This window comes from Catharus ustulatus, chromosome 13 (genome assembly GCF_009819885.2).
Source record: "Catharus ustulatus isolate bCatUst1 chromosome 13, bCatUst1.pri.v2, whole genome shotgun sequence".
NCBI lineage: Eukaryota > Metazoa > Chordata > Aves > Passeriformes > Turdidae > Catharus > Catharus ustulatus.
In genome coordinates, this window is record NC_046233.1 from 7946578 (window position 1) to 7966546 (window position 19969).

The window sequence follows — 19969 nt, forward strand, 5'->3', positions numbered from 1 at the left end:
GCCTTTTCAGAGAAATAGTTCATTCCACACTATCTGCTCTCTTCTGCTTTTCTCCTCCTTTATCTGTGATTGGCCACAGCCACTTTTTGATGCTGTTTCTACAAAAGTGGTTGTAACACCAATTTCCAAGCATGCTGGGATTGTTAATTTGAACAACCCAACATCCGCCAGCTGCATGCATCAGGTTTTCTCTCATGAGCATAGTCCACTGTGTATTCAAATACTTCCTTAGAAGAGCAAATGACAAGTTCACCTTGGTGAGATGTGTTCCTGTTCACTGGACATGGCTTTGAAATCTTGTTTTTGAATGACATTTGAATAGCCACATGTTTAAGGCACTTTTGTCAAAAATGCAGAACCAAATCAGTGGCAGCAGTGCTTAAGGCTATGCTTATGAAGAAATACCTGTGAAAGCCTTAGATACTGAAGGCTGAAATCCTTAGTATCTCGGAGCCTTAAACCAATGAAATTCTATTTCCCTCTATTCATGATGTTTTGATCATTATATTCTTGCAAACAGTTCAGAGCAAACCTCTAGAGTCATGGTCACAGCCTCTCTTGTGACTCATGGGCATGCTGAATGGTTAATCCAGTAGATCTCAAATTTTAACCCTCCTTTTTCTTTTTTTTTTCTTTTTTTTTTTCTTCTTTTTTATCCTGTGTGTATCCCAAGATACTCTGTGGCTTTCCTTTTAACCTGATATGAAGTTTTCCTCTGACCTATAGCCTGTAACCTCTTTACCTCTGACCTAAGCCTCTTGCATGCCCAAATCCTCTTTTATAGGGAAAAAGAGAGAAATGTATGAGCATCCTGTCTTCTGCTTGGCCTCTCAAGTGATGGATTTAACCATTCGTGAGTACCTACCACCCTCCTCTCCATGCTGTCCTCACTTTCTCTGTTCTCATTACCTCAAGAAAGTCCAGATCCAAACCAACTCACTCTCCTTGCTTCAAGTCTTTTAGCATTGGCTTGTCTGTTGCTTCTGTCTGTGAAACCCAGTGTGAGAAGTCCAGTCACTATCTATCAGCCTAAACCAGGTTAGACAATTAACCCATCTGTTTGTGACAAACTCAGACTGTCTAAGTTTTTTCAGTTCTTCTTAATGTCCGTGACCTGAATGCATTTTTACTTTGCTTCTGTGTAACCCCAGTTTGTAAAGTGCTTGTCACTGGTACACAATCAAAAGGTAGCAGCTACACTGTGGAGAAGTGAGCTAGAGGTCAGATAAAGGACACTTGGAAAAAGCCATCCCTTTGCCTGCGTATGAAATCTTTACCCAGTCCTGTGTATAAGATCGTAAAAGGCTGTCCTTTCTCTGTACATCAGATCTTAATGTCTCCTGTCTGTTAGCTCTCAGCAAAAGGATGCACTCTACTTGCTCTCCTCCTTGATTTTTTCACTTACTCCTTTGCACCGAGCTCTGGAGGGGACACCCCGACCCTGCTGTCACTCGGAGACCCCCTCTGTGTCCTCAGAGCTCTGCCTCTCTGGTTTTCTATTTGTGCAGCGTTTTCTCTCACCTCCGTGAAAGGAGCTTCCTTTGGTAACCCCACGCTCGGGGGGGCGGGGGGCGAGACGGGGCGACTTTTCTTTTTTTCAAATGTCATATATCACGCATAACTGGGGGGCTGTGCGGTCCACTTGCTCATTAATCCTGCATATCTGTTCTTGTTTCTCTCTTTTCTCTCCTTGTTGCTTTCTCTCTTTCATATAGAGAATCAAAAGGATGCAGGTGAACAATTGTATATGCATTATAAATTGTTAGGACTGTTGAGTTATATTTATTTTGTTTTCTATTTTCATAGCTCCTTAAGATATGTACTCCTTCAGGCTGAAAATGGAGATGCATTGATACTTAAGGAGTTAATTTGTGCTGTCTACATAATCTCCTTTTCCTCCTTTCATAGAATAGAGCGTAGATTAAAAAAGCCCTGTAGAGATGTAGTGCTTTCTTAGGAGACAGTTGTAGAGAAGAATTTAGTCTTTGTAAAGAGAAGGTTTTCTGATTTTCAAAAGAACTGCAGCTCATTTTGGGTGAAAAAATGTTGGTGATTTGGCCATTAATTTTCCACACCTAACAAGCACATTTATAAGTAAACTAACGTTCATTTTTGGTTTTCATACCTTCTGTTTTATGCCCTGATGGGAGGACTGGGTTTTTCTTTATTTCTTTATTTCTATTTATTTGTTAATGTGTAACAAACAATCTGGTGGGACAGAAGTCTTGTTTGTCTCGTTTATAACCTGTGGTGACATGTAACAAGGCAAAGGCTCGGCTCAAGTGCACATCTCTGCAGAAGGGATGGTGGAGCTCTGCAGCCCCTCTTCTCGTTTCTGTTGTATCCCAGAGTCCTAGTTCTAAAGTCCTTGAAACCTGAACTGTTCATCTCTTTTTGTGAGTAGATTGTTCTGTTTTGTGGGGAATAAAGAACGGTCCGGTTGATTTCAGCTCTGTTTGCACAGGGAAATTGCTTTAGAGAGGCTGGGCCAGGTTCTGGCTTCCCCAGCCCTCCTCAGCCCAGATTTGGCCCATAATCTATTGCATCATGGTAAAATGAATTGTAAATAACAATCAATATTTAGAAAATAGAGAATAATTTTTCCTTACATCTAATGAAAGGTGAAAATAAACAAAAGTAAATAGAACAATGCCAATCATTGTCATTAACTATAATGATTAGAGTGAGCACAGGCTGTTGTGCATTAAGCACAGTAACTGCATGGAGCATCGTGCTTGCTGCAGCAACCTGTTATGTGCCTGCAGTCCAGAAATTCAGAAGGACATTCCTATGGCCCAGCTTGTTTAAAAATAACCTGCTTCCTCCAAATGCTTGGAGCAAGTGAAAGGGCACAGGGAGTTGTGACTCCACAGCTTTGTGCCCACAAATCTCCCTTTGTTTTAAATAAAAATTTTCAGGCAAGGTCAACAGGACTCACTTGAAACTGGTTCCTCAGCTTAAGTGGAGTCAAAAGTGACTGGGGTTTGGCCTGACTTTTTTATTTTGCCAGAAGCAAGAATAAAAATAAGATACTCAATACAACTTCTTAAAGACACAAGTGTTACCCTTTGGTTCTCCTTTTTCCTGAGAAGTGTATAGTCTCTTGCCTTCAAAATATTGAAATAGAACATTAAACAGGGAACGTGCTAGAATAATTAAAAATAAATTACTTTAATTATTAATCAGACAAAGCTACTAACGCCCAAATTAATAATTGTAACCTTTCAATAAATGTTTTTTTATTTATGTAAGTCAGGAATGCATAATTATTTTAGAAAATAATCACTTCTCCATCCTTTATGTATGGGGATCCAGTGAAGACAAGTGCCACCTTGCCCTGCTGGAGTTGGGTACAGGCACCTTCAGAGGTGGTGCCAGCCAAGGCAATAGTTGTCATTTTGACAATTTGTGTTTGGTGTAAGACTGTGGGGAGGGGATTCAGTTTTCAGACTGAGTCATTCTCGTACTGCAGTGTGGGTTTGGTCTCTGTAAGGAAAGGTTTCTAATGGCTGTGCTGAGTTGGTGCACAGGGATCAGCAGTGAAGGAGACATGGGGATGGAGACAGGTCTCACCTCGATGCTTAGTGCCAGGGTGGGGGTGCCAGAGCATGAGGATGTCTCATGGAAGGTAGCTGGAGAGCACAGGGACCCACTGAAGTCCCCAAGGCAAATCACCTACTCTATTTTGGGCTATCCAAAAATACCAGGTTTTTGCTTGTCCAGCAGCCACTCCATCCCCTGTGCAGGGCAGGACTCTCCCAAGGCTCTATATATCACCGTGCCATGGCTGGCACACACTGTCCTCCCTGGATGGGCTCCTGGGGAAGCTTGAGCTCACTTAAAAACACACCCAGTGGTGATGCCAGGTGGGTGTGAAGCTGGAACACGGTCAGCTCAGGGGTCAGTGCTGCCCACAGAGCAGTGAGGGGCAGCAGCAGTGCCTGTACAGAGACAGGCATCTCTGAGGTGCCTCTGCCAGCCTGGGGACCCAGGTGCACCCGCAGGACTGAGCACGGCAGCTTGGGCTGCCTCAGCCGGAGCTGGCACCAGCCAAGGAGCATCTTGATGGCACACTCGCCCCAGCAGGCGTGGAAGGCGTCCTCCACCGGGGAAGCGGGTGCAGGAGAGGTTGGGTTTAGACTGGAACAGCACAGCAGGTTGTTAAGAAGCAGTGGCATTTTCCAAGGCACTCGTACTGGCCCTTGTCACAGTCCCATGCTCACTTTGCGTCACTCGCCTTCCCTATTTCTGGATCCCAGCCTGGGAAGCTCTGTGCACATATCCAAAATTCAGCTGGGGAGCTGAGCTGCCTGTCAATTGACCAGGTCTGAGGCAAGGAGAGGTCCTGTGTGATCTGTCAGCCCAACTCCTGCTGGGCAATCGCTCCAGCATTTTTGATAAACCACAAAGCTTAAAAAGAAAATAAAATTGCATATTAAAACATCCATCTTTGTATGCAGCAGTGGAGGCTGAAGTCATTAATAAATCCTATACTTTCACTCAGGCATGACTATAACCTGTATCCACGTGTGCTGAAATGCTGCTTTATTTGTTTCATTCCTTGAAGTGTCATTCGGCTGTGTTTAATAAAGAATCGTTATGTAGCTTTCAAGATTTCCTCTTGACCTTTCAAAGGCAGTGTCTAAAGCAGTACAAAGTTATTGCAAGAGCTTCAGAAATCTGGAGGCCTGAATTTTGACATTGTCTTTCTACAAGTCTCCCACCAACGGCAGGAGCTGGGGCATGAGATACAATTCGGATAGGCACAAATTCTTACTGGGATCAATAATCATTAGAAAATCAGGAGAGCAGTTCTCTCCTATTATGTTAAGGTTTTGAGGTGAATTGGCATCTCTTTCTGAGTTAAAAAAATACATTTCTATGATTTTTTCTTTCCTTTGAAATAAAACATCTTATTTTGAAAGGAAAAAACGCCATCACTGAAATTTCTTTCAGATACACGCAAATTATTTTCCTGAGTGCAATAAACGGCTACCCTGCCTTGTCCTTGGGCTAAGTCCATTATGCTTTCTAGTTGTCTTCAGAACAGCAGCTTTTTGTATTATTTTGATGATTGGCTCACAAATGAATGCACACATAACACTTGGATGCTAAAGCCTTTGGCAAGGGTCATATATTTTTAAATATTATGAGGAAATCATTGAATCAGTGGCTACACTTCTAAAAAATGTGAAAAGTCGATAATATTCCTCTCCTATTGCAAGTATAATTCTTAATGTTGCTGATGTCTTAGTAACACATATAGCAGAAATCATGGTGTTGAGGCAGAAATACGTAGTTTGAAAATCTTCCAGTCTGTAAAGAGTCACACACAATGAATTATGTGCAATGTCTATACCCACAGTATTACAGTTTTATCAATATACCTGCTACTGCAGGTTGAAGTTCATTGTGAGCACAAACCCAGATTTTTTAAGTAATTTGAGCTTCTGCAAGTACTTCATGTGCCAGTATCATGCAGGAGCATAATAGAAGTTTTTACAGAAAAGCACTTTGTCAGGCAGTAAGAAGCTGCTTCTGTCTCTGATTTCAGTGGTGAAGGTGTTTAAATCTTGTTCATCTGACACACATGAGCAGCAAGTACAAGAGCATTTCTGATACTAAACTGGCTGCAGCGAGGGATCAGAGAGGAAAAGAACAGGGGGAAAAAGAAAAGCCAAAGTGAAACAAAACCTGCCACACGCTGCAGCTGATCACTAGCAAGTGCCATAAAACCCACCCAGCCTCACACATCTCCCTCGCTCTGAGAAGGAGCTGAGCCACCCCTGAAAGGGACCTCACTGAGACCTGGACCCAGAGAAGTATGTGGACTCTAGTGCCTCATAGTGCATGACTGGCACAACCCTATTCCTATTTAAATTTACAGAGGAAATGAATCCCTTTCCTTAGCCAGACCGTAGTATTTTAAATTTTCTTGCAATAAAGAGACGATAAAGAAAAGCATGGGTTGGGGCTCATGGGTGTTCAGAGTCCCCAGGAATAGAGAGAACTCTTCCCTTCCTTCAGCTCCAGGTGGTTCTGCAGCCATCACACAAGAGCCTTGAATTTGGGTCTGAAAAATTGAAATGTGCGAAAAGAGCTGAGTATTTGTGCAGATTGGGCCAGATCAGAATTATATCAAGAGTTTGTTGCTTAGCCTGCTCCAGTGCCTTGTGGGAGCTTGTTTCCAAGAGCGGGTGGTGGTGGGGGGATGCCAGGAGCAGGGTAAGGTGCTGGAGGGGTCTCTCACAGGCCCCCCAGAGAAGTGAGAGCCACCCTGGGGCACTGTGCTGACAACTGCACAGCGGGAGCCTCCTCCAAGCTGTTCTGTACGCGCTGCACTAGCGACTCGTGAAGATGCTGCTGCATCTCTTGCCTTTTCCTCCTCCTCCTTCTCTATTAATGACTTTTTCCTAGGACAGAAAACACTTGTGCTAATCAGGCCCGTCCAACACTCTGGAGTCTGGATGTCTGTGAAGTCTTAAGAGCTATTTTTGGATGGGTAGCTGTTAGGGGCTATTTTTGGATGGGTAGCTGTTAGGGGCAGGGGCTGGATTCCACATTTAAGGATGTTTGGGGGCTGCAGTGCTGAGAAGTGCAATGGGATGCAGCTCAGATTCCTTTCACCTTGGCTTTGGCACTCTTAGGAAGAGCTCTCTGTCTTTGGCACCCCCAACTTTGCCACCCAACAGAGTCCCCTGGGTGGTGAGGGGTTCCCACCCTGTGGTTGTCAGTCATGGGTGGGAGGAGATGTGCAATTCCCTCTCCCCACCATCCCTTCCCATCCAGAGACCTTGGCACAAGCTGCTCTCCATGGCGATGGGCAGTAAAATATTCTTCCTACATCTGCATGTCAAGCTCAGAAGCAATCAGTAAGCAGCCAAATTGAATTCTTGCTTATGTTTTAAATTAGAGTGAAAGTCATTAGGCCAATGCCCAAAATGCAGTTATTTTTGTCACTTGAGGCTGAGAGGTTTGTTTCTGGGGACAGAGTCACCCTTGGTAAACATTTAACAAAGATCAGGATTACTCCAGAGATGAATGAATAGATTTGCTTTTCCTGTTGTAAGAAAACAAGGAAAAGAAAGAAAGCCAATAGCTTGAATCTGAGAGTCTGAATTAATCATTACACAGCTTAAAAGACTAAAAATGTGTGTGTGCGCGTGTGCACGTGCACACATGTGCATTGTGTGTGTTTTTGTGTATGTATGTGTATTTATCCCTGTGTACGGAGAGGGGCACTGACCTAACTCAGACTCCTTAATGGTTTACTCGAATATTCTTTATTATACTTTGGTAAGTGTTATAGTTCTGTGAGAAATAAAAGCAATCAGAAATCTCCTTTGCACAAGCCAAGTGATTTCTTTTTTCCCCACTGGAAAATGCAAGCAAAATGGCAAGGACTTTTGGCAATAGAATGTCCAGATAAATATGCCAGATTCCTTGAAAATGACATGATTAAAAATAGTCACAATGCTGCTAAAAACTGTTATTAAAAGGAATAGAAACTATTGTGTTAATATATTCACAGCATATAATTTATTCTCTGGGTGTATGTAAAAGGAAAGGCTATTTTCTTTGAATTTTTCCTATGCTGATATTGTAAACTATATGACAGATGGGTCAAGTCCTGATTGCAGTATTCTAACATTTGGAATAGCAAGTAACATATTTGATAGAGCTGGCAAGTTTTTATATATGATTCAACCCAGAATATAAAAGCCACTAGAATTCCAAGTTGAAAATAATTAAATGAGCTGGAAACGATCAGGAACCACACATTTTTAAGTGACAGATTTTTTTACATGTTTAAATTGCACAAGAATATTTTATAGCTCCCTTTAACCAACAGTGACGTTTAATTCTAAAATGTGTAATTGATATTTGCAAAGCAATTAATTCCTATGGCTCATTATTCTATTGCTAAACGTGCCTAAGCATTGGGGAGCTGACTTCAAGTCGTGTTTTTTTAGTTCACCTTTTCTGAATTCCAGAGTTTTAACTGAATTAACCCATCTCAGTCTCCTCGTGTGACTGCACGAAGTGCGGTTTCGTACTGCCTTGAATTTTTGGCTTTCTGATTGCACGGTGCTGTAGGATGTTCGAATCTGCTGACTTCTAGAATATGTGTTGTCAAATGGTGTCATTACCGTGTAGTACCCCAAATACCGATAAGCAAAAACCCAGCAGCTTATTCCATTTGTATTCGATCATTTCTGCTTATGTTTCTTTTGAAATTTCCATCTTTTTGTCACTGTTTATGAAGTCATTTGTCTCTTTACTTTTGGCGTCTCTCTCTCTCCGTCATGCACAACCAGCCCGTCCGCCCAAGCCTAAGCCGCCGGCTGGGCCACCACCATCTCCTCAAACGCAGACTAACATGATAGATCATATGCTCAAAGGCATGGCCAAACAGCCGCCAAGTACTGTAATAGTCTTCCTTTCTTTTATTCAGTGCTTTTCTAGTCTAGCAGCCGCTCGTGTAGCAGTAGAAAGCTAGTCCTCATATGCAGCTTTATACAAAACACCTAGTGCAACGTGGTAGGTTTTAGAGATTTAGAGGTAGCATTTATTTCAAAATGTCCACATTTTTTTGTCTAGCAATGTCTGACATATGCAACATTTTCAAATATCAACGTCAGCACAAAATAACATTGTTGTTGCATAACATTTTGCATGGAAACTATAAATATGTATGAGCTTTACATGATGTTGGATGAAATGTTTGATAAGTATATCGTATACGTTTCATGTAACTGTCAGTGCTCCAGCTATCTTAGCAGAATATTCTGATGTATAGTAACTTAACCAGGGAAATATTTAAAATAAGAAGGAAAAAAATTAAGATTGACATCTGCTGGCTGCCAAAGTTATATAAGCATCAATATTTTCTTTAAAGACAGCATCTTTGAGCAGTTGTTCTTATTAACACTTTTGTCTTTTAGTTATATTTGAGAGCAGATCAATGTTGTAAATGAGAATGGGCCTGATGCTGCACTGATCAATGGAAAAGCTTCCCCTTGGCTTTGGAGGTGCAGAAACAACTAGATCTTACTGAGGGACCTGTCTTTGGTCTCCTTTTCCAAAAGGAAATGATTTCTACTTCTTGTAGCCATCAAGGTGTTAGATAGTGTAGGACAAAACTGAAGAGTTAACCAGGAGCTCTCCAATTTCAGTATTTGCTCAGTAAATTCTATTAAGGGGACCCTTGCATTTTTTTTTGTTTCCAATGATACAAGAAACAGCAACAAAACTGGAGAAGAAGCACCCAAGGCCCTTTTCTGTGCTATAAATCAGTGAGACTGTAGAGTTCATTTGCATGGTGCTTTACCATGCAACTTTAGCCAAGCTGAGGCCCTACAGTGCCAGACTCCAGCTTGCTGAGCTCCTCCAAAAGCCAGCCACATTTGGGACTGTCCTGAAATATACAGCTTTCCTTTCCATGGGAACTGTGTAACCTGTAAACAGGTATTCAGGGAAAACTAGGGGCAAGACTTTGAGGGAGAGAATTAAGTCCTGGAAGCTCCCTGAGTCTCCAGCAAGGCAGGGATTTCTCCCTGGGTGACTCAGTCAAGCAGAACAAACCACCTTGTGCAGCTTCAGGTTTCTGTCCCACCAGTAAACCAGACCAAAACACTAGGAAAAAAAATGGGTGGAGATGCCCTGTCATTACCTGGTCTGTTGGTATATGGGTCCCAAGGGGGCAGGTCTCCCACTCCACTCCTGCTCTGAACAACCATCACAGGGAGAGTTGGCACACCCCAGGGCAGTGAGCTGCTCTTTGATACCATGGAGAAACCAAAATACCTATGAATGCAGAGGTGTGAATTGTCTGTGTAGTGAAATGCTCCTCTTTGCTACTCAGGAGAGCTGGGACTGGGACCTGGGTGTGGACCAGAGAGACATGGCTGTGGTCAGCTCTGCAGAAGCTGTCATTCATAGAAATTGTGATTGTTTTCTTTTCCTCTACGTTATTTCTAGTGACACTCTAAGTGTTCTGTATTGTTAGCACCTCATATTTTTAATGTGTTATTAATAATATAAATTACCTAGAAGAATATAACTTAATTATTTTTTAGAGTTTTCAGAAAACACTGCAAAATCACTCAACATAGGTAAACACCAAGCTCCAGGATTTAAACTCTTTGGTTTGTTTTGCGGGGTTTTTGTTGTAAAGTTGCATCTCTTTTCCCATATAAATCTTACCTATGAGCGTGGGATTTTCCACTTTTCACTCCCTCCAGCATGCATAACTCCTGACCCTTGTGGAGTTAAATCCTGGAGCAAGGCAGACCTGTGAGTTTTGCTTTTAGTAGCAGGTGACATTTAAATTGCTCGAGTCTGACAATTTATTACAAGTGCAGACAGATTTGTTTGAATTGATCTTAAAAGAATTCTTAAATAATATAGACATGATTCCTATAATAGCATCATCTACGTCGAAGGATACATATTGTTCATACATTAGTGGCCAGATGCTGTCTTTAGGGAATGTGATGTTCTTATTTGAGCTAATAAAGTGCCACCATAAAGCAAACCAACTCTGACAGTATTGTGAAATTTGGAGCTGGAGCACTGTATTTTCATAGTATAATAACGAATGTGGCTTTCTGGTTTGCTCAGTACTAATTATATAAGCATTTAACATATGCATGAAAAGATCTTTAAAGCTGCAGAATATTATGGTTTGTTGTTTTTTGGTTTTTTTTTAACCTCTAAAATAACTTACTGTTCGTCTAGCTTTTCACCCTGCCTTCCTTTTAACTTGAGTTCTTGTACTACAGAGAATGTAGGCCGGTTAGTCACACCAGCTAAAAAGTTAGAAGATACAATACGCCTGGCAGAGTTGGTAATTGAAGTCCTACAGCAAAACGAAGAGCACCATGCAGAGGTGAGCAGCGTCCCCAGCGAGGTCGTGTCCCCCCAGGTCTACTCCAGGATCCGGTGGGAGTTTTGTATGTTTGTGTGATGTCTTCCCAGCACCAGCTGGGTTATCTTTTTTAAAAGCTGGAAGCACACTTGAGTACGATGAAGAGAAGGTACACTTCAGGAGGAATGTGTTTTCAGAGGGGAGGGAGGGCTAAAGGATGAATTAATTGAGTTGTGCTCTCCTCGATGTCAGTCTGCAACCTTTCTGACAGTGCCAGCAGGAGCCGAATCTGCCCAAAATATTCACCACGACCTACCTGCAAGAGCAAGCCTGTCCACTTTGCAGAAAGGTTGTATTTCCCAATCATGACCTGTGTGTGTGCCTCCAGCCAGCATGAGCGGGGTCCCTGCCGCAGCTGCCGCTCCTGCTGTCCGGAGAGGAGCAAGGAAAACTGCAACAAAACAGAACAATTTTCCTTTCTGCCCTTTTCTGAGAATTCAGGTTGTTTCCAGGGGTCTCCCTGGGCCCCTCCAGTAGGTCATTAACTCACCTGGTTTCCTGTTGACCTCTTCTGCCTTGGCTGATTGGGAATACCTCAATTACTGGTCACAGAGGTTAGGGGGAACTATGCTCTGTTACTCAATGTCTGGGTTATCTAAAGCCTAATACAACCATCTTAGCTCTTTGAAGCACCTTAACAGAAATATTCGTGTTTTAAAACCACTGAAACCATGTCATAGTCAAATATACACCAGAAAATTGTGAGGCTCGATCCTGGAATCACTTGATCCCACAGGCAGCTGGCATGGCTGGCTGTAGTCCTGCTCTCAGCATGTCAGGACATTTCTGCCTGAGCAGCTGATGTTGCATACCCATGTAAGTATTTGCAGGATTGAGCCCCGAGTTCTCTGTAAATCTGGTGCTCTTGAATGAGTATTGAGAAGTTTATAATTTTAAAATTCGGAGTGAACAGTTATTGTTTATGACTGTAGGTATTGTTGCACTCTTTCACTATTTTCTCTTTTCCTTCCATTTGATATATATATATAGCTATATAGATATACTCACAATATTACGGACATTTGATAAATAATTTCACAATCACCTAAAAATCATTCCAGTGTGTATTAAATTTGCAGTATACTTTTACTTATTGATAATACACAGCAATCCACAAAACCCAACTAATGCCTGATTGCATATTTAAATTTCCTCCCTGTTTTTCTACTGTTCATTCAATCTTGGATGATCCTGGCAGGGGAAAGAGGTATGTGACTAAACCGAATGACACGAGTCACTCCTGTCATATTCCGTGCATGCCCTCTCAGTGCCATGTTTCCTACTGGGATTTTACCCTGGTTGCCCTCGCTTCCGTAACTTTGACCGAGGAATGTAACAGCAACTTTGGGTCGGCTGCTTGCAGAGCTGGTGGCCTGACACAGGAGGGTAAATGTGGCATAGCAGTCCAGTCCATGCATGCAGCAATGGGTATATTTTACGAGCGCTGCAGTTACATCCCAACACAACCCTACCTGCCTGGACTCGCTCCTCAGCCTGTTGTTACCTGTTGTTTGCATTCACCCAACCTCTAGTACACTGTGGTGGAGATGGACTAAGTACTACACGAGTGCCTAGAATGGTAGTGGTCTTCCTCTGGTTTTGTCTGTATGTGCCTTGTACTGGATATACAGTATTTATATGTAGAGAGAGAATATATGGGGTGAAGAGTGAAATAAACCATGTTTTTACTAAAGCAAAGGGTGCTTGAGAGCACTATGCTTGTGCAAAAACTGTTTTATTCCACTCCTCACCAGCACAGGCTGGATGTACAACCAGCTGGGAAGGAGTTTTTTTTTAAAGCACAGCTTATTTTGAAAAGACGCAGCAGTTGCAGGACCAGTCGCGCTCAGCCAGCGGCACTGCCAAGATCCTCACATGAGGAGGAAGGCTCAGAACTGTTCTCCAGCATCTTTTGTGTCACAAGGTTTTGATTAGAGACAGAAGGTTAATGCCAACACAGATAGGAGGCATCCCAGTCCCTTGTTCTGAACGGTGACTTGGAAGGATGAATCCATCTCTCTTCAGAAGCCCAGCGCACTGTCGGTGCATTTTTGAATCCCTGTCCTCAGGGTGGCTGTGGCATTTCAGCAGTGCACAGGCAGTTGGCCAGCTCTCTGTACACTTTGAATTGCTACCAGGGAAGAGAGAGAAGAGGCTGGCTGGTTTATCACTGATTTTTATTAAATCACAGTATGTTGTCACAGTGCAATGAACATTGCTGAGGTATTTCACTTTTTTCCCCCCCATATAATTCCAGGTGGCTTTTTTTGATTTGTTATCACTCACCTGAAGAAGGCTTGACCTGTGAGGTGTGACTCTTTGATCTACTTTGGTTGTTCAGCAGAAAATTAAGTTGCACTGCTTGGTGAAGAAATGCCTGATTTTATTGAAAAACAATAGTTTTTGCAATTAACACTTGCCCCTTCTTTCCCATGGGGACATCCAGGCAGACTCCCTAACGAGAACATAGAAAATAATACTCAGAGCATGTTCAAAAATCATTACAAGAGGATTATTATGTCTGGTCAGTTGGGTTTGTCTTACCCATAAGAAGGAACCAACCCAGCACAGGCAGAAACAGCAGAATCCATGTGCCTACGTCTGTAATTTGGGAGAGGGAGGTCTCTGTCTTTGTATTCTCTCTCCCATCAGATGTCTCCTAGCTCCCTTTCCTGTCCTCTGGATGACTGATGAGAAGTGCCAGAGACAATGCCATTCACCTGTTTTTAAACTTGTGTTTTCTCTCTCTATGTATACATATGTGTATATGTATATATGTATCTTAACTCCTTGAGGTCATACATATATACATGTGTATCCATGTGTAAAATATACAATAATAGGTGTGTTTGGCTAGAAAGCACACTTACCCCCCTTTACATTATTATTTAAGCAAAACAGGTAAGTAGATGGTAAATAAATGAAATGTTACCATCTTGAAAAAGGTTTTCTAAGTATGGCGTTACCAATCCTGCTTACAGAAATTAGGGAGAAGGTTGAGGATCCTGACATAAGTTAGAGAATTACAGAGTTAAAATTTGACTTTTCAAGCAAAAGGGAAACTGTTACTGGTTTGGGCATATTTTTTTCCACCAATGATCACATGCTTTTCTTTTTTTAAAATAGCTCTTTTTTTCTTCTTTTCATGGAAGCAGGTTCTTATTGCAGGACTTTGAAGTGTTTATGTTGGGATTTGTTACAGAAGAGATTCTTTGGCTGCCCCTCTTCTCCCTTCCCCCCCAAATGCCAGTTGCCATCGATCCTTCGTAGTGCTCGCTCCATGCCCACAGACCTGTGGCCGGTGTCGGGTGGGTGCCAGCATGGCAGGCTCTGGGCAGGCAGAGAAATCACATCTGAGCAAGGACAGCCCTACAGCCCCTCTGAAAACCACAGCCAGGCTTTGCTAACACAAGAGGACCCTGCACAGCCCCAGTGCTCAGCAGCGCTCCTTTCCCACCCCACTTTGTGAGCAGCTTGGAGCAGAAATCAGGGCTACACCTCTGTCTTGATGGTTTTGGTTCCTCTGTGGTCTCTCAGCGGTTTGGTGCCTCCCAGCATGGCACTGGCCAGCATTCAGCCTGGCTGGACACCAGCACCAAACGTGGAGAAGAGCTGAAGAGCACTGCCCCACGTCTCAGCTCCACACAGGCTCCCTCGGCTTTTCCAGAGTGGTGACTCTGCAGGGCCACTGCCACCACTGCCACTGCACCCCTGTGCATCTCCAAGCAGGAGATGCTGCAGCAGAGCTGGCAGCTTTCTCCATAGGCATGAAGCTGAGGACAGTTTGCAGACAAAGGACTCTGCTGTAGCCACCTGGTCCCCACGCCATGACCACTGTGACACTTGCTGGTGTTACCACTTCAGGCATGGGCAGACACTGAAGCTGTGCCTTCATGGCACAGCTCACCTTGTCCCCATCTTCCCCCCCATTACAGGGCAGGCCCATCACTAAGATTAGTTTGGGGGTCATGTGGTTATTTTGGGTTTTTTTCATCTTGGATGTGCTGTGGGAGGATAATGCCAGGTGCAATGCCCAATCTGTCCTTGCTTTCACATTGATTTTATATCAACTCATGGAATAATAGCAGGGCAATGTCAGTCTGCTTTTTATTTTAAAGGTTTGAAGGAATGGAGATAGTTCTAAAGACCCCCATGCCAGTATCACTGGCAGCTGAGAAATTGAACCAAAACAGGAGAAATTATGGCAGTGACCTGTTTTTGGGGTGCTGTTTCCTCTCCATGACCAAGTGAACCAGTAGCTTGAGTTGTGGTGTGCACATCAGTGCAGTTCTTCACCTGTGTATCAAAGCTGAACCCTGAGAGAGTGAAAGCCCATTCTGCTTATTCATGTCTGCTAAAACCTGCAAAAAATGCCCCTCCCTGACTGGCAATTCCTCTTCAAACTTATTCCTCCATTCCCAATTTCTTCCGTTTCATCTCTGCTCTTGTGCCTAAGCTAGAGGTTTCTTTTCCTTGCCAAGTGCTGCAAAGCTGTTCCTTAGCTCCTTCAAGCCACTGAGTAATTTCCTATCACTTTGAAAGGACAGCAAGCACACGGTCCTATGGACAGCTCTTCTCATATTGCATGTTCCCAGCCAGAAGTGACTACTGAACATGCATGCATGCATTTGCAGCATTCACATCTGAGCCATGTACGATGTGAATGTCACTTCAGAGAGCCCGCACAGCCAATTTTAAGGACCCATGTGCATGAAAATGAGTTACCCCACTGATATTTTTTTTGGTTTTCAAGTGCAGACATATGTTTTTCCTGCCTCGTTGAGAATATAGGCTTGCCGTAGATATTTTTTTCTTTACCTTGGCATGTTGATAGTAGAGCTTTGAAATGGGTTCCTAATCAGTAGCATCATGAAGGTGGTAGTGTGTTAGCTAACTATGTAAAATGAACAGTGCTGTAATAACTTTTACTGGTGGTGTTTGAAATATCTTTAAAACAGAGTGTGAATGATTTACGACAGATTTTAATGTCTCAGGCCTCTAGTTTTTCCAAGACAAATGTAAGTATTGAATCCAAGTAGAATTTAAGCTGTTGAAAAACACATCAGAAAACCCACAAGCACAGTGAAGAAACTCCCAAATTTCTGTACTTTAGAAATAAGTTTATTTTTTCCTGAGAATTAGTGTCATTAATGATGAATGAAGTCATTTATTGTAAATTGAACAGATGAAACCTTCTCTGCCACGTTACAGCTGCGTGCCTTTACAGTGGAGCTCTGAAAAGATCCTCTACAAGAAACCTTTGTGTTAGAAAGCAGCACTCAATTCTGTGATTAGCACTGCCCGTGCAGGCTAGAGCTGCAAAGCACTGTTCTCTTTACAATAAAGGTAGTTTCCATGAGATGCACTTTTTTTTTTTTTTTTTTAATTATGTGGCCTAACATCTTTCTCTGTATTTTATTAGAACTAATACACATATTTATTATCTTTTTCTACCAACTCTGAAGGCCTTTGCTTGGTGGTCAGACCTAATGGTGGAGCACGCGGAGACGTTCCTGTCGCTGTTTGCAGTGGATATGGATGCAGCGTTAGAGGTGCAGCCCCCAGACACCTGGGACAGCTTCCCGCTCTTCCAGCTCATAAACGATTCCCTCCGTAGTGACTGTATGTATTTTGTATTCTGATCATTTCCTTTTCAGTGGGCAGCTCAGGTTACTGATAATGCTTCCAGCCTCTCCTTACTGCACAGACAACTGAGATGGGTTGAGATTTGCAGATTTACAAACTCTTTTAGCATCAGCTTGATTTTATTCTGTTGCCACAAGAAAAAAAGCAGATCCCTTAAATCACTGCAGTCAAAGGTGGGAAGTTGAACTTTTATTTTGCTTCCTCTTCTCAAGTCTCTTGGTAATGGCTGCCTGATAAGCAGGGAATTAAGTACTCTATATCTCATTGTCATTAAATGTGTGTATCATTTCATATGTGTGTACTCCATTTATTTAGCATTGAGTAAACTGGTCCCTGCATTAAGATTTTATTGAAGGGAGGAAAATATTAAAGTAAATGCAAGCAGGACTAGTTCAGAAGAATAGTGCTTTGTGAAATAAGACAATTCTCCGAAGCACTTGGTCCCATGCTTTCAAAACTCATGTGAGGATTTGGCATTTTCCTGGGTAGTCCAACCCTCCTTGGGGAGCTGGCTGCAAAAGTGACACTGCCTTAGCTAGGTCCTAGACCAGGACCCCAGCTAGCTTTCTAAGACTACATGAAAGAAGCCAGGGACTCATTCTCAAGAAAGCAAGTTCCAGCATCATGGTACTGAGCAACCAAAGAAGAAATTATTTTCCCACCTGCTAAAGCCATAATGTTTGCCATGCTGTGTTTCTTACACTGGTTTTATTCACAGGAAGTGATAATGTATTTGTGAGTTTGACATTAATGGAAAAGAAGGTTCGTTGTCTGTTTATTTGTTTGGAGTAAGAAGTCATTCCTGCTGTCTGTGCCATAAACTCTGGCTCCTGTTATGTTCTTGAAGTTTTGCTGTTCAGTGACAAATTCATTGTTTGATGAAGCGCCACACTGTGTTTGTTACAGAGTTTGTAGTAACAGCAGTGTCTTACTATACTTTTATTTATCTATTCTAGATAATTTGTGCAATGGAAAATTCCACAAACACCTCCAAGACCTGTTTGCTCCACTTGTTGTTAGATATGTCGATCTGATGGAGTCCTCAATTGCACAGTCAATTCACAGGGGCTTTGAGCGGGAGTCATGGGAGCCAGTAAAGTAAGGAAACCTCCTTTGATACAATCGGAATTTGGGTGCAAATGGATGGAGATTCATATAGAGGTGAACTAGCAAACGTTAGACTGGACATGCAGGAAATTATTTAAATATTCTAGTTTAATGCTATAAATAGGAGGCCTGATCTCTTCAGGGTTTTCAGGTTAATGAGGGAAATGGTATTGACTTTTTGAAATGCATTGCTGCTTCAGTTTGAACTGTGTGCCTTTGAACAGGGAAGCATGAAAATGGGAAAACCTTCTTAACTACCGTGGCTTTTTGGAGCCCATTCTAAAAGGCCTTTTCCAATGCTGCTTTTGAACTCACATAGCTTCTTTTCAGAACAAAAAAAATCTTGCTTCACTGTGTTCAGTTCCAGCCCTATAACCCCTGTGAGTCATTGCTGTATTTATTCTCAATACTCATTTTTTCCACCCACCCTGTGGGGGGGATAGTGCAGTGTGTGCCTCTGGCATCAGCCCCATGGCTGGTGGCTGCACATGTCCCCATATCCAGGGCAGCTCTGCCAGTCCCAGCTCCCCTGCCTGTAGGATTAGATGTGCAGAAACCAAAGTGAAACATGGGCAAGATGATTCAAGAATAATAATTTCTTACATTTGGAAAGCTAGGAGTTTACCAGAAAGAAACTGGGAGCCTGAGAAAAAACCAAATTGAACTCAAGAGCTGGTGACTGATAAAAATGTGACATGTGCTTTGGATTACTGTTGTTATTTCACAGGTTTTGAAGCATTACTGAACCCTGTCATGCTTGCTCTAAAAAGCTAAGTCAGATCCTAAACAGGGAAATAGGGAATTTTCCTTCTAATAAAGATATTAAAAGAGAAAGATGAACCCTTTGCAAGCAACATGAGTCTGGCAGTGCCTCAGACCAGGAACTGGGACTAGGTGACCTCTAGAGTGACTCTTTTCCTTGCTTTTTTTGTCATTCTCTAGGCAAAGTGAAATGGCACCGCGCTCTCGGAGGTTGCTGTATAAAAGAACGTGTGGTCTTTCAGGGCTTTTCACACCAAATATGTTCCGTTTACAAGGAAAAGAGATTTTGTTCAGCAGCCAGCCTCCCATATGCAACCTGGAGTCTGAGTACCCAGGTTTTTTCCTTTCTTTCTTGTGCATCCTCAGCATCCGTAAGGATTCTGCCTGCCAAATCTCGGGCTTTTTCTTGACACCTGATCATCCCCTCTGTTTTGAGTGGGGTTAAGTGGCTGGCATTCAGGAGCCTCTCTCACTTTCCATTTGCTGTCTTTGGTCTGCAGGCTAACAGGATTAAAGATCCTAAAAAATCTTGTTTCAAATAAGCAGATGTGACCCAGAAAACATACAAGAAATAGATCTTTCGAGTAGGAGAATGCCATTTTTACAGCCACTCCTTCAAGCAGAATTGCACTTCGAAGTTAGCATTAACTTCAGTTTCAGAGCTCTGCTTTAGTAAAAAATATGTATTTCCTTGTCTGTTATGAAACAGAGACAGTTAACTCTGTGTACCTGTCCACCTGGGTCAAGCACTCAATAAACAAATTCTGCTTTTTTTTTCTTTTATCAGAAGCTGTCATCTTTTTGCTTTTTAATGACTTCAGGGAGTTAACTATAGATGTCCATAAGTTCTTGGATGTGCTTCTTGCCTGTCAAAATGCTTTGTCCCTGGGTATGCCAGCATCTATCATTTCCATATCATATCTCTGATACTTATAAAAGATCTTTTCTTAGTTCTCTTGTGATGGTTATTCCCGTCTGGAGTTCCAGTTACAACGTGCTTTGAGCATTGCATCTCCAAGCAAAAGCCCAGGATGGACTCTTTCTCTTACAGACTTGGGTATTTAAAAGATTTCTTCCAGCAGGAAAGTGGGTGCTTTCCACGAGAAGCTTCTGTCCATCTGGTGAAAAGATGCACCAAGGTTTTTTTTCACGTGTTGATATTTTGTTCTTATGTCTCGCACACAAAAGTGTGAGTTGCAAACGCTGGCTCAACGTGATGTGGCCCGGTGAAGAGAGGCACCAGTGAGTGCCAGAGGGTGTCACATACAGTGCAAAGGAAAAGAGGAGTGTCATTCCTAGGATCTTATGACATTTTTCATGTGCTGTTCAGAACTAAATGTTAAGGCATCTTCATCTTTGCCTCCTGGGCAGACCACCTGCTCCTCTTTGTCTGATCGACAGGGAACTTGCAGAAAAATTCAGGTTAGAGACTTATTTTGTTAGATTTGCCCTCCTGTATATTCTCTCTTCTCACCCCACGTCCATATCGTTGCACAGTTGAATTTTTGGCCATGGATTCTGAAA

The 19969-nt window shown here is 42.6% G+C and overlaps 1 protein-coding gene across 18 annotated transcripts in view; it reads left to right on the forward strand.

Annotated features, from left to right (window-relative positions):
* CADPS (calcium dependent secretion activator) overlaps nt 1–19969 on the forward strand; it is a 204919-nt gene that overhangs the window by 138386 nt on the left and 46564 nt on the right. For 6 of the 18 annotated variants that reach the window (XM_033071283.1, XM_033071286.1, XM_033071294.1 and 3 more), the window contains 6 exons: nt 785–853; nt 1716–1733; nt 10785–10891; nt 12129–12137; nt 16396–16552; nt 17533–17674. In XM_033071283.1, coding sequence (XP_032927174.1) covers nt 785–853; nt 1716–1733; nt 10785–10891; nt 12129–12137; nt 16396–16552; nt 17533–17674 — 502 coding nt within the window. The remainder of the gene's footprint in view (nt 1–784; nt 854–1715; nt 1734–10784; nt 10892–12128; nt 12138–16395; nt 16553–17532; nt 17675–19969) is intronic. The other 12 variants (XM_033071284.1, XM_033071295.1, XM_033071297.1 and 9 more) reach the window with 5 other exon arrangements.